Source organism: Lathyrus oleraceus, chromosome 3, assembly GCF_024323335.1.
Source record: "Lathyrus oleraceus cultivar Zhongwan6 chromosome 3, CAAS_Psat_ZW6_1.0, whole genome shotgun sequence".
Classification (NCBI taxonomy): Eukaryota; Viridiplantae; Streptophyta; class Magnoliopsida; order Fabales; family Fabaceae; genus Lathyrus; species Lathyrus oleraceus.
In genome coordinates, this window is record NC_066581.1 from 307363220 (window position 1) to 307388636 (window position 25417).

At 33.5% G+C, this 25417-nt stretch overlaps 2 protein-coding genes across 2 annotated transcripts; one reads left to right on the forward strand and one right to left on the reverse strand.

Annotated features, from left to right (window-relative positions):
- Positions 1 to 2240: 2240 nt before the first annotated feature.
- LOC127127304 (uncharacterized) lies at positions 2241 to 6243 on the reverse strand. Its single transcript, XM_051056451.1, has 7 exons — positions 6007 to 6243; positions 5847 to 5924; positions 5656 to 5762; positions 3556 to 3633; positions 3244 to 3345; positions 2901 to 2982; positions 2241 to 2541 (listed from the first exon to the last, which is right to left on the reverse strand). Exons 1-7 carry the CDS (start codon positions 6143 to 6145, stop codon positions 2423 to 2425), a joined length of 705 nt encoding a protein of 234 aa, XP_050912408.1. The 5' UTR covers positions 6146 to 6243; the 3' UTR covers positions 2241 to 2422.
- Positions 6244 to 10589: 4346 nt separating this feature from the next.
- On the forward strand, positions 10590 to 24980 carry LOC127130998 (B3 domain-containing protein Os07g0679700). The gene is made up of 8 exons (XM_051059948.1): positions 10590 to 10854; positions 22832 to 23078; positions 23313 to 23409; positions 23514 to 23762; positions 23901 to 24146; positions 24379 to 24419; positions 24549 to 24632; positions 24732 to 24980. The coding sequence occupies exons 1-8, from the start codon at positions 10590 to 10592 to the stop codon at positions 24757 to 24759; spliced, it is 1257 nt and encodes a 418-aa protein (XP_050915905.1). The 3' UTR covers positions 24760 to 24980.
- The last annotated feature ends 437 nt before the right edge of the window (positions 24981 to 25417 follow it).

The following is a 25417-nucleotide window of genomic DNA, read 5'->3' on the forward strand; positions in this document are numbered from 1 at the left end:
TCGTTTGCATCCATAACACGCAACCCCTTGTTTTCCGTGTGAACCTTGTAACTCTTCTCAAGCAATTGGACAATATTTAAAAGGTTACATTCATGTAATTTACAATACATCTTTGATCAAGAAATATACATCATCCCTTCTCATGATCAAAACATCATTGATACCATCGACTGTTATAGTGGTGTCATCTGCGAACTTCACTTTGTTCTTCATGGCACGATTGATTTTAACAAACCAATCCTTCCTCTCAGTCATATGAGAAGAGCATCCCGAGTCCAAATACCATTCCTTGTTGCACTGAACTACACATTTCATACTCATCATGACATTTTCTTCTGCATGTAACTAGTTAACACTTTCATGTAACCGATTACAACCTATTTTTGCAGCATTCCCAGAATTGTTGTTGTTGCTACCCCGTAACCTGCTGCTGGATTCTCCTTCCGTGATCATGACCAAGAGTGTATTCTCTTCATCAAAATCTTGTCTTGCAACCTTGCCTTCATCTCCTTGAGGTTCCTTCTTGTTCGCATTGCACTCTCTCGTAAAATGACATAATCTTTGACATTTAAAGCACTACTCTTTGATTTTGTCAAACCTCTTCTTTTCACCTCTAAAGTTGCCTTGACCACCATTTTTGTTGCAGCTTCTCTTATCCCTTTGACAAGTCGAATTCTTGAAATTTTAGGACTCTCTTCCACCAAAATCCTGAAAATTCCCTTTACTCTTTATGGACCATTTTCCTTTCGATATCTTGTGTTTCTCGTTGAAGCAAGCTTGCAAAGCGATCTCCGTCTTTTCCTTATCATTATTTCTCTCCTTCATCCTTTGCTCATGAGCCTCAAGAGAGTTTTCCAGCTCCTCTTTGCTTAGCGTCGCAAGATCCTTCGATTCATCAATCGTTACAACCACGTTGTCAAATCTTGATGTTGAAGAACACAAGATTTTTGCGATAACCTACTACTTCGTGACTGTTTCTCAACATGCCTTCACTTGATTCACCAACCAAGTGATTCTTGTTGTAAAATCGTTGATTCTCCTTTTCTTCCATTTGAATTAATTCAAGTTGACGCTTGTGAGTTTATAACCTCACCACCTTTGCCTTGTCAGCCCTTGCATATGTCTTCTCTAAGATTTCACACGCTTGCTTTGAAGATTCACAATCAACAACTTTCTCAAAGTTATCACCATCCACACATTGATGGATCAAAAACAGCGCCTTGAAATCTTTATTCTTCTCTTCCTTATGTGTTGCCCGTTGTGCATCTGTTTCACTTTCGACAAGAGAATTCACCACATTCTTTATCACTTCAAGAACATCTTGGTAGCCAAATAACACATTCATTTGTTTGCACCATTTGTCGTAATTATTCGCATCAAGGATGGGTAGGTTTGCAGAGATTCTTTCATTGGAGACAAAATTCATGTTATACACTAGGTATTTGTGGATCAAAATCAGGCTCTTGATGCCAAATGTTAAAACTTGAAACCACAAGATTGGTGAATAATGAAAAAATTAGAGTGTAGAGAGGGAAAGAAGAAATTAAGAGAGAGACATAATTGAGGGTGAAAATATTTTTATTAGTTATTGATGAGTATGCTTGAAGCCATTTATACAAGTATTATAAATTGACAGGGACTCAAATAACATAAGTCAAATAATAGAAAATTAAAAAACTCATATCTATAACCAGTTGCACTAAACCTGTAACCAAATACAATTGACACAAAGATTAAACCACTTTCAATGGTAACAGTTACGTGCAGACATTAACCGATTACAACTACAATATTTGTTCTGTTTCTTCAACTCAGAAGTGACTGTGACCTTATTATACATGGTTACACCCCATGTTAACAGCTAACACGGTTCCAGGACTGTTCCCTGTCAGCAAAGGGTAACAAAGAACATTTGACGGGCCATATGAATGATGAATGACACAAATCTATGTTTATGGTGATTGCTATGTTTCTTCCCTCTATCTCATGACTCTGATCCCCTGCTCATCTTCTTATATTATTTGGTTTAACCTCTGGCCATTAGGGAACCATAATTGTCTTCTGTCAGCAAAATAAATTATTAGTAATGCTCTCGAATTTCCTGTATATGAGTTTTATTGATATTAATTTCCATGTAGAGTAAATCCTTATTCTTGAAGAAAACAATTTCTTAGCAACCGTACTGAAAAAATTAGCTCCTATGAGGGCAACATTTCATGCACCACAATCACGCTGAACAATGATGCCGCAAGAGACTCAGTTTCATTACTAACTTACAAGTTACAACAAAATTTTAACTCATGCTGTGATACATAGTCAATTCGCTCTGTTTGCTATTACATATGCTACATGTTCTTGTAAGAGAACAAAATAAATCACAAAACTCTGAACTTCAATTGAAGACAAAACTTGATGTGAAACCTTAGGCACGGCTCATGTACTGCCCAGATCTTGTATCAACCAGTATTTCTTCACCTACATTTATAAAGAGCGGAACATTGACAACAGCACCGGTTTCGAGAGTTGCTGGCTTTGTTCCACCTGTCAATTCAATCATATTTCATTTACAATAAATTCTACGAGAAAACGTAAGACAAAAGGCAACTTAAGACAAAGGAAACATAAGACAAAAGGCGACATATGACAAGGAAAAAGGGAATGTTGTTATTAGTATACCAATTTGTTCCGCTTTTTTAGCTATTTTATATTAATATGACCAATTATTAGTTGAGATTCGCACTCCTGTTTTAATACCAAATTGTGAATTACAGTGCATTAAGGGAATGTTGTGAATCAGACAATTTGATCATTTTAGTGTAACAAGAACTTTCTTGGCTGCATAGAGGGCTGGCATTAACAATGGTCTGAGAGAAATTAGCAGTATAAAAAAGTGGCATCACCTTGGACTGTGTCACCCTTAAGACCGGGATCCACGTCAACTACCTTAAGCTTGACTGTTGTAGGGAGATCAACATCAATAACCTGAAAAACATCAACGTAAAATTAAAACTATGGGATTTGCAAATACATTTTAAATTAGTTTAATACATTAACAACTATGAATTGATACTTTCCTCCATTGGAACACATAATAATCAAGTTAATTTAAGTTTTAAAAAATTTGAGCCCACTTTTTGTCTTAGAACACAGTTACCCATATTTATCATGATCATCAATAATGACCTAGAAAAAAAGGTTTGAGAATGTGAAAGTTCGTAATAAATTATAAGATGGAAAGGTTACTTTTCCATTCCATAACAGCAAATTGCAGTCCATTCCCTCTTTCAGCCACTTTGTTTTGTTCCCAACATCTGATTCATTCAGACGAGTCTCCTCGTATGTACTCTGATAATACAAAATTAACATAAAGTAAAAAATAAAGGGCATGGCCTGAAAGCAAAAGAATTGCTGGAATAGAGAATTTGAACCTAATTAGAGTAACTTTTCATCATAATCGAGTAATGATAGGAAGTAATCATAATCATTGTTAAGAATAATACTATAGATATCTACAGTTAGATTATATTATTAAGGATTCAAGTTTCCGGATGATACCAAGTCCATGAAGACAAACTGAACACCATCTTTATATGTGAACTGTTTCGTTTCCTTGACTATATCTGCTTCATCAATCTGTCAAGAAGAAATAGAACCGACAAGTTAAAAACAGAAGAGTTAAGTCCCATTAAGAAGATAAAAGCAGCAGATTGATAAAGAGACGTGACTCTTATAATACATTGCAACTCATGTGTCATATCATCAATAAAGACTCTTGTCACTTGCATAAATGAGTTAGACTACCTTAGCAATTCACAAGAAAACCTCAAATGTTTTTTTTGGGGGTGGGTTGAGTTATTACACAACAGCAATTTTTTAGGCACTATGATGCACCGATACTTCATTTTTCCTCCCATATCGTACTCGATATGCTCTGATACGCTGACAGGCATCGGCCCAGTATTGGAGATCCTTTAAAAAAAATGCTCTCGATACGATATTGACATGCTTTTGATGCGTCGCCTATACATGTGACTTCTTCATGGCTTCACATTTTAGGTACATAATTTATGTTGAAACTCCCACTCATTGTTACAAATGCAATTTATATCACAGATTCCCTCATTCAGCTCCTAATTCCCACTTTCCAACTTACATATGAATTGCCACAGATGCAATTTATATCACCATTCACTTTCTTTCTTCACCCATTTTCAAACTCAGAGCCTCCACACTAAGTTGTACGGTACTTGTATAACAAATGATTGATAGATTGGCTCACCAACATAGCTCAATTAGGCCCGACAATCTGTTTCTATTCTACCTCCACAAATTGAGGCTTTTTGCTCATGAAAGTAGGTAGAATGCAAGTTTTGAATACAATCATATAAACAGATTCAGAATTAATTCGCAAGATCTCCAGAATGAATATGAGTAGGTAAAATTCTTATTCGTGAATGTGGGGAAAACCGTGCCTTTACCAAACTTAACCTAAATAAATAATAAAAGACTCCTATACAAAAGCTTGTTATGCAATCTCTGCCCCATAAAAAAGAGGGTTTCCATTGTGAGACAAAAGACTGAAAAAAAAACACAAGTTAAACATGCAACGGACAAAGAAATCCAAAATTTTGGCTTTCCAATTAGCCTCGATGGAAAGTATTATAATTGATTTGTCTTCGCAAAAATAGAGGTGTTTGGAAATCGTTAAGCTAAATTAATTTTGCATCCGGACCTTGGTTTGACAAGAAGTAATAAAAATTACTTATGCATTGAGTTGAAAGATTAAAAGTTTACATCAAACTAGATTTCAAAGTAAAAAAAGCCAAACCTAAACCATTTCACTTCAAACTCAAATGTAACTAAATCAATATTACCAAAGCAGGAGAATAAGGCAACTAACGCCCTAACTAACCTTATGCCCGCCAGCAAAAAACACTTCTATTAGTATTTTATAAAGCAAGGTCACACATGCTGGCAAAAAGACCCAACCTTAAAGCATGCACTGATATTTATAAAACAAAAAAGGTCACACATGTTGGCAAAAAGGTCCAATCTCTCTAAGTTTGATTTAGGTCTGACTCACCATTAAGCTGGTCCAAAATCCATTAAACTCAAAATTACCTTTATTAATAGCTCATCACATCAGTATTGTCAACTAGCGGCGCTATAACACTGTAGCATAGCGAAATTTGAATAAATCATGATTTCCCGTGATCCACAATCGATAACGCGACTCACTCAAACACACTCAATCAAGTTTCTTCTTTCTTAGAAAAAAAAATAAAGAACAAATGCAACTATAATTACAACAAGTTTATCTCCCTCTACCCCCACCCCAAAAAGAATCTAACCAAACTTAAACATCCAAGGGACTTTAGAGCTATGATGCACGGACCAGAAACACAACACCAACACATCAACACGGTAATAATTAAAAAAAAAATTAATTAAATGTAATCATAAGTGTCGGTGTCGGTTTGGGACACCTGACACTTACAAGTTTGTTCAGAAGTATCAGTGCTAATGAGCTTTAGAGACATAATCCAAGCAAACTCCAAGTAAAATAGTGAATTCAAATTCATTTTTCTACTGAATCCACTAACCAATGCAACACAGTGAAATCAAAAAGGTTTTACAAAAACTAGGGTGCATTACCGAACTTCCAGCTCTGAAGGTCTTCTCAACAGTATTTCCTGAAAGATAATTCTTGAGCTTGGTCCTCACAAATGCCGCACCTTTTCCAGGTTTGACATGAAGAAACTCTAAAAAAAACAATGCAAAACCCAATTTAACAAACACTTTAAATACAATCGAAATTAGAAAAACAAATGTTAATAGAGAAATACCTAACACACGCCAAGGTGAACCATCAACTTCAACATTGGTACCAACTTTAATGTCGTTACTGGACACTGCATAAATCTCTGGGGAGAAGAAAAAAACGCATAGATTCGTGAAATTGAAAAGGGTTAGTTAGAATTGAGGTTATTGAAAGATGAAACTTACTGAAAAAACGGGGATTAGAAGAAGGAGGGTTTCGAATTGGAAAGATGGATGGGGATGAAGAAGAGTGTTTGCGTAGAGAGGAAGATGAAGAAGAAAAATGGGAGAGATTGAGGTTCAAGGTAGCGGTTCCCGCCATCATTCTGTGTCTTTGTTATGTAACTGCGAAAAATGGGTTTGTAGAGGATAAGAGAAGCTTTTGGAATTCACATTCTAGATTTTTGGGTACTATAACAATTTATTATTATTATTCTTATATATAAGAGGTATTTTAACAAGTTACTTCTACATGAGTCAATATGTTTTAACTTTAATTTTTTTTATATATTTTTAAGAATAAATTCTACAAAAATGTTTTTGGCTTCTATAAGAGGTATTTTAAAAATGATTTCAATAATTCTTGTCTATAACTTCTCAAATGAATGAATTGCTTAATATCAGTCCCTTGAACTAACTTCATTATTTTCCTCTTGGTCCTGTATGCATGATCATGTGATAGTTTCACTCCCCATCTCTCAACAGCTTCAGCTCTGAGGCCTGATGGTTTCATATGAGGATTATGTCTAAGTATGCTTGCAAACTTGTTAGGAAGCAATTTTATCTTTGCACTCCAGTTGTCAGCAGACTTGTGACATGTATGATCTTCAATTAAAGTCACAACTTGCCAAAACTGGTTGTCAATCCTCACTCTCATCATGAGCCATCTCAGCCTGGTCTTTCTTGTTTTGACAGCTAGAAATCTCACCTAAAGTCTCTTGGGGAAGTACATTAGTCCAATCCATCTCACTCTCCTCAAAATCTTCACTAAATTGAAACTCATTATCCTCAAAACTACCCTCACTTACAACATAATCATCATTAATATCTTCTTGTCCAGTTTCATTATTAACATCAGTAGTAAATTCTTCAACAACAACATTAGGATCAGTAGTGACTTCTTCAACAACAATACTAGGATCAATAGTGACTTCTTCAGCAACACCATTAGGATCAATAGTGACTTCCTCAGTAACATCTAGACTTTTAAACCCAGTGCATTGTACATCATCTTCAGCATCTACTTCATTATCATCAATAATCCCAGGAATCCCCACACTATGCTCCACATACACATCTATTACATCATAACCTACAACATCTTTTGAAAATTGCAGTACATCTTGATCATTGTTCAAGGGTCTAAGACCACGAGAAAAGTTATATGCAGGGTTCAAATAGCACAAGCACTTTATATTTACATAACCCCCACTCTTAACCATATCTTATAATTCCATGTAAGACATAATCAACATCCAAACTCCAGTTCACATGTGTAACTTCCCCATTTACATACCACTTTACAGGTGTCTCAACTAATCTTCCTCTATGATGTATTCTCAACCTAATCTTATTAGTCTTAGTTGGTCTGGAAAAAAATTGACAAATATGAAATCAAGCAAACGTAAACTAACACCAGGGACCACAAGGACCACAACAATACTTTAACAAAACTAAACTAACGGGAGCACAAGGACAACAATGCATACCTTACACAGTATTTGACCATTTCATTTCTCTCCTTTTGACTTCCAAAGTTCTTCATCTTCGTCAAACCTCACCTCTGAAACACAAGTTCACAAATTTGTTTTGTACAAAACCCACACTTGAACGATGGAAGTGATTGGGAGATTAAGGATTGTCAAAAGAGGATTAGGATTTTTCAATCTGAAGAACGAAGAAAGTGCATGGATGAATTTCAATTTCTGATTTTATAATTTGTTCTTTAATTTTAAAACAAGTTTTTAATATTTTCTAAAATAAAATATCCATGTGGATATTAAAATATAATGGATTACTGACATGGATCCAAATAATATCTGTCACGGCATTAAGGAATTGATACATAAGCAAAATTGGATAGAGCGACCATGCAAATCCAAACGGAATCAAAATTAAGGGACCAAAATAGTTGGTTTTGTAAGAGGGGACCAATTGTTTAAAACATCCAAATTATGGAGACCAAAAGTGCATTTAAGCCAATGTTTTTTAAAATATTAAGTTTTTCTAAATGAAAAAATTAATTTTGATATATTATAACATAAACATACATTATTGAAAATTAAAATATAGCTAAAATCACAGTTTTTTAAAAAAGTTGTATCTTAAAAATGACTTTTATGAAAAACTATTTAAAATAATTTTAAAATTAAGTGATTTTTTTTTTAAATTTTAATATCCAAAACAAGTTTCTATAAAATGATGAAATACATAAAATAACATTTTAAAAATACTTATTCAAACTAAATTTTTATTTAAAATTTTTATAAAAAATTTATTTATAAAATTTGTTTACATCAAAATATATTACACTATAAAAATCATTTAAAAAAACACAAAACAAACATGTCCATAATAATATGAGAAATACGATACACTTTCTTCTTCTTACTTATTTTACTATTATTTTGTTTTTGTAATATGTAAGTGTTTATCTTGTGTTTAAAATTTAGAAGTTTATGTAATTTTTTGTATATAAATATAATAATTATAATAATTACTATAATATTTTCAAAACAAATAATAATTTATTATCATTATAATTCTATAAATTTTTCTATTAAAATTTTGAGATTAATTGTTATGCACTGTCAGTCTAAAAAGTTTTACCCTGTCAATGCATCAGAATCATCCGTCTGTATTACTTTTTAGGATTTCATTGATATACACTGACAGTGTAAAAGGATTTTACACCGTCAGTTAATCCTATCCGTTGGATATTGAGATAAGTTTGACTTTTATTTTAAAAATTTATAAAATAATGCAAACGGGTGATGGTGATGAATCGACAGTGTAAATTTTTTTTACACTGACTGTGTATAATAATTAATATCTACTTTTTAAATGTTTAAAATAAAAGTCAAACATTTTAAATAAATTAGTGGTTGTGATTAACTGACAGTGTAAATACTTTTTACATTTTTAGTGTATATCAATTAAATTCTAAATTTTTTGCCAAAATTCTCATCAATACATATTAAAACCTTAAAAATAAATAATATTTTTCATTAATATATAATAATAATTAATTAAAATCTTAAAAAACAAAAAACACTCGTCCATGTTAAAAATATCAGTTAAAAAATAAATCCCACTAATACAATAATAATTCATTAACACTTTATCCACGTTGGAAAAAAAAACAGTCACACTAATATAATAATCAATCCATTCACATTCGAAAAAAAATAGTCCCACAAATACAATAATAATAATAAATTAATAATAATTAATTAATTATTTAATAATTTATTAAATCTTAAAAATAAATAATAATTTTCCATCAATATAATAATAATTAATTAATTAATAATTCATTAAAAAAAACAATTTCCACCACATTAATAATTCATTACAATCTAAAAAATCAATCCCACTAATACAATAATAGTAATTAATAATAATAATAAAGTTATAAATAAACCCCTCATTCCTAATTTTAAATTTACCAAATTTAAAATAGATAAAAAAATTATAAATAATTAATTTGTCACATAAAAACATTTTACACCTTCCTATTTTTATGATTGACACCGTCTAAAATTCTACCAATTAAATTAATTAATTTCTCAAATAAAAATACGACTTCCACTTTCCTTTTTTCACTGCTAACAAAACATTAAAATCCACCAATTAATTGGTTAATCAATTAAAGGGTTAAATAAATTTTTGGTACTCATAAGTATAGCCATTTTCATTTTTAGTCCCTCTAAATTTCTTTTTTAAATAATGGTTCCTCCAAAAAAGTAAAGAGACTCATAAATATTATTTTTTTTAACTGTTTTATTTTTTATTTTTTCAAGAATAACTAGTGGATGCTTACGTGTTTTCTATTTTAATAGAATCCAAAAAACTCACATCAAATCCCTAATTCTCTTTTCTTCACTCTCAGTCGCGTTTTCTTCACTTTGTCACACCTTCTGTAGTTGTGGTCCCAAAATAAAATTTCATTGAAGATGCATTGAAGCATGTGGTCCCAACAACTTTGACACTCTTCGCATTTCAGTAGTTGTGGTCCCAACATTGACGAAGCTTGCCTCGATTCAAATTTGTGTTTGTTGTGGTCCCATTGTTCTGGTCTCAACATTAAGGTTAGTCTCACACGTGCTTTCGTGTGTTGTGTTTGTTATATTATAATTTATTTATGTTTTCAAATATTAGATGTTTTTGATATGCCTCACTTGCTTTGAAATCACTGCATGTTTGTATTATTGTGTTGATTGTAAACATCTAGGGTTTTGTCGTGTTAATTGTGAATGTAACGTCTAATTTACCCTCTTTCATATCTGTAAGGTATAAGATATGGGGTTATTTAAGGTGGTATTTTACACCAAGCGCATTTGTAAAGGGTGCAAAGTTAAGATTTTGGGTGGAGAATTTATGCTTTCAGTGGACAAGACTCTGATTTTTTGTCCTTCTTTGAAGTTCGTGACTAAATTAAAGGGATGTATTTATCCTTTAATATTGAAGATGTGAAAATGTGGTAGAAACATGAAGAGGGTTGTCTTTAAAAGGATCTAAACCCCTTTAGAAATTATGAAGATGCATCAATGTTAGCTTTGTTTGCTGAGAAGAATAATTGTGATGTTGAAATATATACAGAGCCAAAATTATCAATGGGTGAGAAGACTTATATAAAGAGGTTAATAGAGAAACAAAAAGGACATGAAAGTGTTGAGGAAAGTGTTGAGGAAAATGTTGAGGAAAGTGTCAAGGACAGTGAATCAAGTGAAGACTCTTTGGATATTATACACTTTGAAGATAGTGAAAAAGAGAGAATGCATGATTTTGATGAAGACCTTGATGAAGGGTTAGGTATTGGATGGATAAAGATGAGCCTAGAAGGGAACTTGTTGATGGTGTTCGTACAAGTCAAGTGACTAACCGAGTGTTTACTATAGTAGAGATGGATAGAGAGCATGCCATAAAAGATGTGTCATATCCCAATTTTACCCCTCATTCAATAGACCAATGCATTCATCAATACATTTGCATCATCTACACATCATAGCATGCATTTCATCATGCAGAATGCCTAAAATACCGAAGAGAATAAATTCTCAGATTTACAGACAGACCGGTCGAACTAATTCTCAAATGTACATGAAGTTAACGGGCGATAAATTTTGAAATCGAGCTTGGAGATACCAATTTTATTAATCTACGGTTCGCATAGGTCAACCTGGCGTGCTCGTTTGATTTTTTCAACTACTTTTTCGGTCACATTTTAAAAAGTCTAAGCCTTTTTACCAATCATTTTTTATTTCAAAATTTGATCAAAACTTATATGTTTTCGATAAGTTCATTTTATTTTTTTGAGCATTTTTGTGTCCGGTTTTTGTTCATTTTTATCCCTTTTATTTTTGTTTTTTGTCAATATATTCATAAAAAAATAAATAGAGTTAATTGTATATCCATTTCAATTTTTATTGGATTATTTAAAATTGTTTGATTTTTATTTGTGTTATTTGTTTTAAATTCATTTTTTCACTTTAAAAGCATCAAAGAGGGTATTTTTGGTATTGTGGGAGATCTAACTATAGTAGATCTTATATATATATATATATATATATATATATATATATATATATATATATATATATAAGTTGTTGGTAGAAAGGAGGGAGATGGACACAAAATCCCATGCGGCGTTTTTTCAATTGGGTGTTTCTCATTAAAAAAAAAAAATTATAATAGAGAGAGAAGATGGGTTGGCTTTGGGGCAACATAAAAAACTAGGAGGATGTGTCTTATTACGAAAGGTTTCATGGATTTTCTCTTTTGGAGGCTCCTATTCATCTTCTTTAAAACTCGTTTTGTTTCCCTCACTACAGTGACCGACTTTTTTCATTTCACCAACTTTCGGCCACCATTAGAGGGATATAACAAGAAGAAGAAGCATCGTCTTCTTCTGTGTTTTCGCGAACCACAAAAAGCAAAAAACATGCACTCACAAACATCACACAAACCAACACTCAGACTCACCCCACAACTTATTATCCAAGAGTTTTTTTTCTTATTTTTTTGTTTTGATTTGCATCAAGAAAATAGCAAAAAAAAGTGTTTACTTTCTTTTTTCAAAAAGTTGTTTGATTCATTTGCTTTTCATTCTCTTTGGTTTTTTCCGCTACCCTTGTAAAAACATCATTGCAAGCCACACGACAACCCCCCTCAACCTCCATTTCATCTTCTTAAAACAACCATGAAGCGACCGAAATTTCCACCATTGACCACGCTTCACAAACACCTAAGTTTTAGTTTAAATTAGGGTTGCAGTATTTTAGTTGGGCTAGACCTAATTGAATTTTGTTGATCACACTCCTTTTCTTTCTTTTATTTCTATTCTTATTATTATTTAGTTTCTTTTTTATTTTATTTTTATTGATTTCTCGTGTTAATTTAATTATGTAAACTAGAGTCTAATTTTGGTTAAATTTCTATTTTATTTAGTTAATTAGATTTTAAATGATTTAGTTGATTATTAGTTTGCTTTGGTAAGTGGAATTATTTGATTTGTCGATTTTCATAATGTTTGGTCGAGTAATTAGGGTTCATCTCTCCCATGTTCATATCCTCATTTGTAAATAATCATGCTCAACATCTTATTACATTTCATTCGATTCAAACTATCTTCAAATTATTTTCGAAACCATTTTCGACTAACTTCAAACTACTTTCAAATCATTTCTCATTTACATGAATCAAACCCCGATAAATATCTAGTAATTTTCTTAAATCAAACATACTATCAATCATTTTCTAAATAAATACGAAAGAAAAGGACTGTTGGAATCTAGCATTCCGGCAGAACCCTCAAATGATTGGTCCTGAGGCACGCATGTTAGGATAACCCATCATTCTTTCTTTCCTAAAACACTTCAAACTATCTTCAAAACCATTTTGAATTTTAATATCAAACCAGTTTTTGAATCATCTAATACGCATCAAACCTCGATTGACATCGACTGACTTTTCTAAATAAATAAAAAATTAAAACTCTTTTTTAAAAACAAACTCGAAAGAAGAGGACTATTGGAATCTAGCATTCTAGCAGAACCCTCGAATAATCGGTTCTGAGGCACGCATATTAGGATAGTCATTCATTATTTTCTTTCGCTCTTAAAACACTTAATAAACTTTGACTAAAAAGGACCGTTGGTAGGGGTGTTCATGGGTGAGGATCGACCCACGAACCCATTGACCCAAACCAAACCAACCTATAAATTATCCAGCCCCATTCATTTACGGGTAACCCAACCCAACCCAACCCATAATAACCCGTATAGTTTTGATTCAGGTGTCGAGTTTTAGTTTTGCAACTCGCAGACCTATTAGCCTAACCCATTGATGTGGATTTATTAATTTCTTATTATTTTTATTATTATATTAAATAAAAATATAAAACGAATATCTCACAAATAACCATAAATTTTCCAAAAAAGTTTTATTCTCTACCAATAATACTACTAGACCAATGAGTTTACGTAATTCTAAGATTAAATATTATTTCTTATTTTATTTTGTATCATTTCCAACTTATGTATTTTATGGAAATAAGGTGTCATGTTGAATTTTATACTATTATCAAGTGTCATGTCATGTTGATGAATTTTATTATATGTTATATGACGTGTTTCATCGAATTTGAGTGTTATAAATGTGTATGATTGTATTGAGTTGTGTTACATTTTTCTTAAAATAACAAAAATATTCATAAAAAATATTTTCTATTTGAAACACAACCAGCAACCCAACCCAACCCATAGATGAACGAATCGGGTTAGTTCGGTTTTGACAAATGAAACTGCGGGTTGGATGAAGAGCCTAACCCATTGGAGTTTGAACGGGTTGGGTGTTGGGTTAGGTCAAATCCGATCCAACCCAACCTGCGTACACCCATAACCGTTGGGATCCAGCATTCCGACGTAACCTTTGAACAATTGATTCCAAAACACACGTCTTGTTCTTATCGAATGTTCGTTGTCCATCAAACAAATTTCTTAAATAACCCTTGAATGAAAAATCTAGCATTCCGGTGGAACCTCGAATGTTTGATCCCGAGGCTTATGTCTCGTTCTCATCAAACACTCGTCATTCATAATAAAATACATCCAACCAATCAAACTCTTTTTCTCGCCGCCGTGCGAGCGATCTTAATTTTTTTTCAAAAACGAAAGATATTTTGTCTTAAGATGATACAAACCAATGCTTCATCCACAATCATTGAATTGAGATAAGTGACATTTTCCCGTGAATGTTGATATATAGAAATCCTTTCAATGCAATGCAAACGCCCGCTCCTCACATGTTTTGGGTAAAATAATGTTTTCTATCGATCGATACAAAATAGCTTTTGCTAAAATCGACCAATACCAAAACATTTTCTATCCATAACTACGTATGCTTTGAGTTCTCCATCGCACCCGGAGATACGTAGGAGCAAGACCCACAATCTTGTCAGACACAATAATAAAAAAACTTTTTACAACCTCTTTCTTTTTCTCTTTACACTTTTAATAATTCGAAGAAAACAAATAGCATAAGCTAAACATTCAAATCACAAAATTAACTAAAAGGTTCCTGTTGAGTATAACAGATGTAAGGGGTGCTAATTGTAACACCCTAAACCCCGCACATAATTTATCACGTACATTAAATATAAGATAAAACCACGTAGGGTGTCACACATTCATAACACACATGACTTGCTCCGTAACACGTGTTTCAACAGTAAATTTCAATACATACATTTGTAATAAGGATGTTTACACGACATCCCACTTATCTGAATCATACTTGAGATATTTACACGACATCCTTCTCATCTGATCAATATTATATATTCATAAAATAAGACATTCATAACTTGTCACTGCATGCTCACTTCCATTTTAAAGTATCATCGCAGCGGAATTATCATCACAATTATGAAAGATAAAGCAAGTAATAACATTTAGTCTCAACTTCAATTGTAATAACAACATAAGAGAGTTCTAATCAATCAACTTAACATCTTAAGAATTCTCAATAACAAAATTAGTCTTATGACTTCAACATAATCATACATAAGGAATAAAATAAGCATTTAACCCAACCTGATGTTACATGATCAAAGCAAGGTACCACTAGTAAAAGGGACAAAATAAAGAAGTAATCCAAGAGCTACCTTCCACTTACTTCAGCAATACTACTCTTAAGTATCTGCACGATGCCCATGTAAAGGCAACATTCAAACAGAAGGGGTGAGAATTCATTTCAATAATAACGATATAGAATGAAGAATATAGTACAACATCTACACAATCATGCACAACAATATATCACATTTTTACATCTAAATCACAATCAACATCATACACGACAACATCTCAATTATCATCAACATCATACAAAACCACATCTCAATTATCATTAACATCATATGCAACAACATCTCATCCAACAACACATCAATAATAACCAATACAAATGCAACACTTATGCAATGTACTCAACACCGACTTGACATGCATGTGGTACCAAATATGAACACTCAGGTTCATCTCCCTCCATGATCCCCACCATAGGATCGATTCCCTCTTGGAACCGGAGCACACCAAAATCGCTACCATCATCATAGGTAACGCTTCACTAATCCCACATAATAGGAATTAGCTACCCGCACCCGATCCATCACCATAGAATCGAGGCTCACCAAAACTCGTTACCATCAACATAGATAACGCTTCACTAATCCCTCATAATAAGAATTAGCTACTTGCACCCGATCCATCACCATAGAATCGAGGCTCACCAAAATTAGACTGAAGCCCGTACACCAATATGCATGACTCTCAAATAACATGCATTAACACAACAAGGTTCACCTAAAGGATCCCCACACACATCTCATAATTTATGCATCACACTGTTCATCATGCAACAACCAATTTGTGTTACCACATGAATAATATCAACAAACAACAACAACTCGTCAACATCTTAATATCATCGACATAACAACATAATTATCACACAATGATATTGCAACAATGCAACGACTCATCAACCAAACGTATAAACCAATACATTTATTAACACATTAGTCATGTGAATATTATTAAAACATCTCAACAATCACTACCATGTTATAGGTATGAGCGTTAGCTTTCTAACATTTTAAACGCCATCAAAATCAGACTTACGAAATGAAAGTTATGACCAAAATCGTCGGGATGTGTCAACAATTCATTAACCGAACGTATGAACAAAAACTTCACCAACACAGTAGGCATAAGAATAATACTCAATCAATTCACTTATCACCATCACATTATATCTCTTAGAGTCAGCTTTCTAATGCTTCAAACCCCAACCCAAAATGATTCACGAGTTTAAAGTTAGGATCAAAACCGTGTACGAAGGCATTACTAAAAAGTTGTTGTTTTCTAAAATTTCCAACACAATTTTCATCTTCTTCAACCCCAAAAACATCCATGAAATAATCACCAAAACTATTTTATTCCTGAAACAAAGTTATATCCCTCTATTTCATTTATCCAATGTTTCAAATGACACTCGATTTCGAGTTACAAATCAAAAGTTATGGTTAAAACGATTTCGACTGAAAAACACAAAAAAGGCTCCTGCGCTGAGCGCGATCGTGACGGACAGAATGCAAAATTTTCTGCGTTTTTTATCGTTTGAGGTCTTCCGGACCTCCGATTTCGATTCCGTAAAAAGCAAAATGTTTAAAAAATTACAACCCATGCAATACTCTAATTATCTGAAGTTAATTTACAATTTTAACACAATTAAATCATTTTATCACAGTTTTAAGATTATGCCTAAAACCTTCGAAATTGCAATAATGGTGGATATATGTTCAATCATAAAAACAGAAAAATACACGCACATAAGGGGCACAAAATTCATCATATGATCATCATATAACAACCATCATAGCATTCAAATTCAAAATTATGAATCAAAACACCCAACCCTAAGGAGGTTAAATGTTCCTTCATTCTACCCTTCTATCATACCCATTACTATTTGAACAAGTTCCCACCCTTACCTAAATTCCTTACAAAAATTCTAAAAACTTAAACCTTCACTCTTTTCCCTTGATCCCCTTTACTATTGCCTCTTTGCTCCTTTTTCTCAAATGTGGTAAAAATCTCCCTAAACCTATGTTTCTCTTAACTTTTTATTTTTAGGGTAAACTTTTTCAAATCACCAACTTGACCCAAACTTAATTATCTCATATTCCTTCCTCCCACTAACTTTCTCAATTTCTCATATTTGACCCAATTATTCTATCTTCACTAATTAATATAATAAAAATAAATAAAACATTATTTTTAATTATCAAAACAATTCTAAATTATTCTACTTACTTCTATCATCCCTCCATACCCCTAACTCAATGATACATACTCTCCTAACACCCAACCATAAAATAAATCATCAAAATGCATAATTCAAACAATTAAAATATAATAAAATATCTAATAAAATAACGGGGTGTTACACTAATACATTTCCTTTGCGTAATCGACCCCTAAACCCCAATATGGTTGCGACGACCATGTTCTTTCCAGAAGGTTTTATCGATATTTTCCTATTCCTTCATTGGAATAAATAAAGTTCGGTGGCGACTCTGCTCGACCATTTTTTCCGCGAGCGTGCGATGCACTTCACGAGGATTATATTTTTTCGCGAGCGTGCGATGCGCTTCATGAAGGATTGAATTTTTTTGAGGTATGATAAATGGTGACTCTGTTGGGGAATGCTCCATGCAAGAGAGAGTCAGGCCTAATTTCGTTAAATTTGTGATGAATGTTGACTTGTCTTATTTGTTTTCTTTATCTTTGCTTTGTTCATTGCACATAATTGCTTACTTATTTTCTTTCATGCTTTGAATTTTTCTTTATATCCTCATCACTTTTATTATCTGTGGGATTCTGGAAAGATATCATGAGTAAAGCTCTACACCCGAGCTTCAGAAAAAGAAGAGAGAACACATAGTTTAGAATTGGAAGTTGTGTAGTGTTAGTCCCCAAAGGCCTCTCCTTGTGTGCCTAACATGAAGACTCCCCATAGAGTAGACCTATTCATAGATCTCGTTATAAGATAGCTAGCCTGTCGCATAATGTTGATTCATGAAGGGTCCATGACTCTAGGTCCACTCTTAGAACCAATTTCTGTTTTGGTGGTTGCATAATGTTAGTCTCCAAGGGCCTCTCCTTGTGCGTCTAACATGAAGATCCTGCTCAGAATAGACCTTTTTGTCACTCTTGTCATAAAGCGGATAGCCTGTTTCATGATGTTGATATGATTAGAGTCCATGACTCTAGGAACCTTATCCAAAACCTAGAATCTATCCTATTAGTGGTTTGTGGGTAGATATCATAGAATTGTCCATTATATGGAAGCCTAACTAAGTAGGTGTGTTCTGAGTTACTCATGTTATCCCAAATCTATACCTGCATTGCATTTTCTTTTCATACCAAAAACCAAAAAAATGCATTGCATCCATTCACATACCATTGCATTTGTATTCGTTATCACACATTGCATATCATTTTCCAAAATACAAAAAAATCATCCATTCTTTGTCCATAACGCACAACTGGTTTCCTGACACCCGTATCAGACTTGAAGCAACTCTCGAAAGATCATGGACCTTGGTGAGCAAAACCAGTTTGCATCAAGAGAAGATGTTGACTTGATAAAGATCCAGTTATACCAATTTATGGAGGCTATGATAACTTTGGTAAATAGATAAGACAACATTCAAGGGATTGTCGTCACTGAAAATGTCATTCCACTTTAAATGAACCATCAAGCTCAACCCCATCATGTACAGATCCCAGTTGAGGCCCACGCTATTCAAGAGCATCCTATTGTCCGAGATGGACATTCCTCACCTCATGATGTTATTGAGTATCATAGTTTTGCATTCTTAGAGCCATATTCCCAAGGGGCAATCCTTATGAGGAAGACCAAGAGACTAAAGGTTATTGAGATTGATGAAAAACACCACATGTTGGATGAAAGACTTAAAGCTATAGAGGGGTATGATGCTTTTTGATCTGGATACTTTAAACATGTCTTTAGTGTCTGGCCTAGTTATACCCCCATAATTTAAAGTACTTGACTTTCAGAAGTACAAAGGGGATAATTTCCCAAAACACCATTTGGTGATGTTCTGCCGAAAAATGTCCTCTCATACTCAAGATGATAAATTGATGATTCATTGTTTTCAAGACAGTTTGAGTGGGGCATCATTGCGTTGGTACATGGAATTAGAAAGAAGTCATATTCAGTCATGGTCAGGCCTAGCTAACACTTTTCTGAAGCAATACTAATACAATTTAGACGTGGCTCCCAGTTGCTTTCAATTGAAAGATTTATCTCAAAAGAGTAATGAGTCACTCAAAGAGTACGTCTAAAGATGGAGAGAGTTCGATGCCCACGTCCGACCACTGCTCTCAGAGAAAGAATTGGTGGACATGTTTATGGATACCCTGCAGAGACCATACTTTGAATGGATGGTTGGCAATGCATCAACATACTTCTCTGACCTGGTGAAAGTTGGAGAACGCATCGAGACCAACCTCAAAGTCAGAAGACTCCAAGGTGTCTCGAGTGTGCAGACTATTGAGAGTGATTCCCAAGAGAAAGATGAGGATGAAACTGATTCAACCTTGGAAACTCTCAAAGCTTCACAAGCTCCACCTCAGGTGCCCTATTATCAGCATCCATATCCAACATATGTTCTATGCCAGCAACCATTACCTACTGGTCCTTAATATCAGCAACCTTGGCAAGGTCCACCGAATCATCCAACTCAGGTTCCACGTCAGCATCAACGTCAGAATCATCGAGCTCAAAATCCAAACAATCAACATCACCGTCAAAATCAACGTAGACCTCCAAACTGGCAAGAAAGAAAGACTCTCCAGATTGACCCGATCCCAATTATGTATAGTAAATTATGGTCTCAGTTGGTCCAAAGCTCATCGATAGCTCCTAGAGAGACCAAATCCACGAAGTTTCCATTCCCTCTTTGGTACAATCTGATTGTCTAACGCGAGTTTCATGATGGAGTAGTGGGGAACTCAATCGAATAGTGTAAGGTCTTCCAAGAAGAAGTGCAAGATATGATCAACAAAGGGCATCTGACTTTCAGAAATGATCCTAATGAGGTGAATGGTCTCTTACTCTGACAAACTCAACTACTTCAGGAAGCCCATATTCAAGCCAATGGATCAAACAAGAAAACATATCCTCAACACTGGCAATCATTTGGATGTTTCAACTTTTCATTTGTAATTTCTTTGCATGTTAAATGATGTTTGCTTTTAAGAATTATTGTTTTCTTTTAATAGTAATATTAATGAAGTAATTATGCACTTTTTGAATCAATCGTGTCGTATTTATTGACTTTCCATTTATATCAAAAACAAAAAATATTTCTCCTATTCATTTTCTTTATCAAATTGTTGTTTTAGCAAAGATTGAGGAAGGATGATGAAAACAAATACACATAATTATTGTGGTGTGCTTTCAAAGAAATTTTTGTCGATGATGTAAGACATTGTTTCAAGTCCCAAAACACCGAAGAGATAAGGAGTTAATCCCTAGTCAACCACTTTGAGCCTAAAATTTGGTGTTTCTTTCGCATTTAAAAACCCTTAATCTTAACTATGGGCAGAATAATTGTGTTTAAATAGTTTGATTGTGCATTTGATCTTCGCGAGAATTTGTCTATCTCTACACATCCTCCAAAGATGTTCAATCACACATTTCGCACACACCACAAAGTGTCGAAGAAGTCGTGAAAAGTTAAAAAGTTATAATGGTTGTTCCTTAATGACCATTAACATGGCAGTTACATTCTTTAAAAAAAAAAGAAACAAAAGCCCACTAAGTCGAACACCAAAAAACAACTTAGGCAAAAATCAGGGCATCCCGATGGACCAAAATCTTCAAAGAAGCGGTCCAGGAAAAATTAGGGATGAAAATCAAACAAAATAGGTCATCAAATCCTCGACAAAAACAAAATAAGGTGACTGTCATTTCAAGAAAAACTCATCTTGAATCTTCATCTTCACCCTTACACCTTTGAACCTTCTTGAAAGTTGAATGCGCGTGCCAATTTATTTGAACGTATGACTGAAGATCATCAAGGAGAATGTGTGAGTTAAAATTAATTTTTGAGCCTTATATCCTTTTGTTTTGAAAACCGTGAACCTGACCACGTTACAACCCTTAAAAGACCTAATTGAGGCAAAGTTTGTTTTGAAAGCATACTACAACAAGGTTGCGTTAACCTGACTCCATAAGATCTTTGATAATCATTTGTATCGATCATATCATCTTCCACCATATGAATGGCTAGATTAACATTGTATCCTGATCATTGACCAGTTCACTATATATATCACCATCATTTCAATAATAATTGATTTCAAAAATTGCATTCGCATTGCATTAAAATTACAATTTTTGAATGAACAATTTTATTTGCAAGTCAACACTTAGCATAAAAGGAATCCCAACAACTTATAATCAATTGAGGAACTTGATCAGGTGGAAGAAGTCTAGTCAGGGGCAAATCACTTTGAGTATCGTTCAATTTGAGTTGATCGCCACAAGAGTCGTTTAATCAAAGAACAAATCCTTGCAAGACTCATACATGAGAAAGCCACCTAAACAACTCAATGAGTCCAACTCTCTAAAGGTCAGTCAATCAGAAATCTACCACTCCAAAGATCGGTTAGTCAAAAACCGCTGCAAGATTCAAACATTGGGGCAAGCCACTCCAAGGTTGTGGCAAGCTACTTCCAAACTCCTTTCGAGGAAAATCTCTTCAAAGATCCAACAGACTAGGGCAAGAGAGCTACCGAAGGGCAAGTCCTCTCCAGACTTTCAAGTTACTCAAGAGGAAATCTTGCAATTCATCAACAATCGTTGCATTCGAAACAAGTGTCGAGAAATCATACTGGAAATTACCTCCCATCAAAATTCTTTTTCCTTTGACAAGAAACCATGTTGCAAAGGAATTACCATCCGAAGGACATTATTGAAAAACTTCAAGTCATTGCGTAAATCATCCTCATGCATTAGTCATGTCACTTCGCTCTAGCGTCATGCCAGACATATCATCACATTCATCTGACATATTCCCATAACATAAAACCTTAAATATCGAACATAACTTTAGGCTTTAGTGTGCCGTATCGAAGTAGATTGTGACTTGGCCAAAACCAGAACACGAATCATTCTTATCAAAGAAAACAGTTTATTAGTCATGGACCTAATTATCATGAAAACGGCATATAATAAGAATGCAAAACCAAAAACGGAAATGTTCCGGTAAAAATAGAAACTTTCTTAAGGCATGCAAATGCTTTGTGTGGTTTAACAAAATCACATTTCATTGTTTGTTGACTAACAAATTCTAGATACTCTTTCTTGATACGTGTAACTTGACTTTTTAAGGGTAGTTTAGTCTCTCCCATATATATGTTACTGATTTTAACTTGGTTGATCTAACAAAACCCTAGCCTCCATAAATATTCTCAACCTTAATTATCATCTCTTTGTTTCCATTGGATTTCCTTATTAGCTTTCATCAACACACGAGGGTGCAAAATTATTATATATTGTGGAATCGTTGTTTCTCAGTCACTACTTAGTTGTGGCATAAGTTGTATAATCCATCTAAAGTATTCAACACTCGAACGTGTAAGATTTCATTATATGTTGTTACCATTGCAAAAATATAAGATTTGTTGAGTAGTTTATGATCTTTATTCGCCATGGTTTGTTAAACCTATTGTCATAAATGCATGTTTGAGTAATGATGTTAAACCTAAGTCTCACAATCTCTCTAAGCCAGCTCTTGCTACAGATTCAGAAACAAATGTGTGCATGGCATCCCCAATTCAGATTGCAAGACCACCTGTTAAACGACGACGACGCAAAAACATATCTCCCCGTAATTTGCCAAAGATTACTGATCAAGAACTAACGCAATTATCTGGAGAGTATCCATTACTTTTCTAAATATTTTTATTGTATGCTAAGTATTTCATGCGAGAAAGGATCAAATTAACATGGTGTAATACTTACATTTTGTTACACCAATAAAGATATCTGATAAAAATTTATTGGATGGTGTAATTAAAATATAAGTATGACATTGGTGTAATTTGATCACTCCTGGTTTTATTTTATGTAGAAAAAATCTTTTGTTAACCATAATTCACTATGCGTTAAAGTTTAAATTCCACCATTGTGCCATTGTTTGAGAAGACATTGTCTGCGAGTGATGTTGGTCGACTTGGTCGCATGGTTCTTCCGAAACCATGTGTTGAAGTAAGTTTAGTAACTAATTAGCTAAATATTGCTCTTAACAGATAATTTTACTATAAACTTTTTTGTATAATTTGTTCGAATTGAAAGTAGTATGATTTTGGCAGGCGTATTTTCCTCCGATTTCTGAACCAGGGGGAATTTATTTACATATTGAAGACGTGAAAGGGAAGAAACTGATGTTTAGATTTAGATTTTGGCCAAATAATAGTAGCAGGATATATGTTTTAGAAGGTGTACATCCTTGGATTCTCTCTATGCAGTTGCAAGCTGGAGATTTTGTAACATTTAGCCGGATGGACCCCGGGGAGATACTAATAATAGGGTTTCGAAAGACATCAAATTCTTCTACGCAGGTAACAGCTTCTAAACCGATACTCGTAAAGAACTCGCGTAAAATAGCATAGATGTAGAAATTATGCTACGTCTCGTTAGACGAAGAATTTTCGTATAACAGATACATTTAGTAACGTATTCGTTGCTGATATTATCAGGTGCATGAAATTACTTTGCCTAAAGGCATGAAAAGAGAGGGAATGCATCTTCCACAAGAGCTTGTTCCTGAGAAGAAACAAAAAACATGTGACATTGGTTCGAAAAGTAGGAGGCTGGTTATTGATAACCAAGATGCATTGATGTTGAAGCTTACTTGGGAAGAGGCACAAGATTTTATTCATCCATCACCAATAGCTAATTCGAACATTGTTGTGATTGAGGATCGTGTTTTTGAAGAATATGAAGTGAGTAAACTAATACGGTGGAACTCCACTTCTCAGGACTAATTTAATGACAAAAATCCACAAATGTTTCATATACAACTTGTTGAAAATGTTTGGTTGATGTTAACCAGTAAATTCTATGAAACACATACATCAGACAATGACACATGATACTGACACAGACACAAACACGTTTTTTTTTAGAGATGTCGGTGCTACATGTTGGTAATTGACTTTACTTAAATTGATGCAGGAACCTCCTATCATTTCAAAGAGAGGAATATTCATAAACGGGTAAGATAAACATGTGTATCACTTAGTAAAACCAAAACTCGAGAAACAAAAAAACTTGCGCGTCTGTGTTTCTGTTAGATATATTTTCTTAGGGCTAATTGAATATTTCATTTGCAAATTGAACCACAGGATGAATGAGAAATGGATACAGTGTGATAAGTGCTCAGAATGGAGGAAGTTGGGATCTGTGGAGAATTTATCGGAACAGCGAAGGTAAGCATACAGAAATTTTGGTTTCTGCTGCAATGAAATGCAATTGCTGATAAACCTTTGTTTTGAGGAAGATCTTTAAGCTTTTGTATGCTGTTTCAGGTGCTCATGTTCTGCTCCCATGAATTGAACCTAAGGAATGTTGTTTTCAGATACTTTTAAACCATAGATAAGACTCTGATCTACATGGCCTATGCAAAGAACACAATGATATCAACTGATCTATGTAGCTCAACCACATCTAGTGGGAGAAGACTTTGATTGTGGTTACAACATATTCATAATTTAGATTTGCTTAGAAATAGTGGTAGATTATGGTTCTCAAATAGGTTTTCTATTCAAACTTGTATTTATTGGGTGAATAAATTGAAATAAGAATTTTTTTGAATGTGCTTAAAATGATACTTATACACAATCCATGATTAATTACATGTTATGTTTATAAAGAGAAATAAATGCAAGTTCAACTTCTTAAATGCATGATGTAAACATACATGAGTCTAAAGACTTATATACTTTTTTTTATAGGAAAAATTGTAATATCCTAATTAAATTCTAGATGATTAATATTTTAATTACAAAATTAATATTAAGTTTAGGTAAAAATAGCCTTTTGAAAATATATAGTAATTGAAGGACACAATTGTTATTTCCACTTAAATTCTTATTACTAGTAAGTTAGTAATCCTAAAAAAATGATTAGGATAGAACTAACGACAAACTAGTAATAATTACACGTAGTTGAAGAGCAAAGTGGTAAATTTTTAACTAGAGTCTTTTACTAGAAA

Coding starts and splice junctions, on each gene's coding strand:
- LOC127130998 (XM_051059948.1), top strand. CDS start 10,590: ATGTTAGCTTTGTTTGCTGAGAAGAATAATTGTGATGTTGAAATATAT. Junction 23,410..23,513: donor TTCCGAAACCATGTGTTGAA/GTAAGTTTAGTA, acceptor TGATTTTGGCAG/GCGTATTTTCCTCCGATTTC. Junction 24,147..24,378: donor GTGTTTTTGAAGAATATGAA/GTGAGTAAACTA, acceptor AAATTGATGCAG/GAACCTCCTATCATTTCAAA.
- LOC127127304 (XM_051056451.1), bottom strand. CDS start 6,145: ATGATGGCGGGAACCGCTACCTTGAACCTCAATCTCTCCCATTTTTCT. Junction 5,925..6,006: donor TTCTAATCCCCGTTTTTTCA/GTAAGTTTCATC, acceptor TCTTCTCCCCAG/AGATTTATGCAGTGTCCAGT. Junction 3,346..3,555: donor AGTTTGTCTTCATGGACTTG/GTATCATCCGGA, acceptor TTGTATTATCAG/AGTACATACGAGGAGACTCG.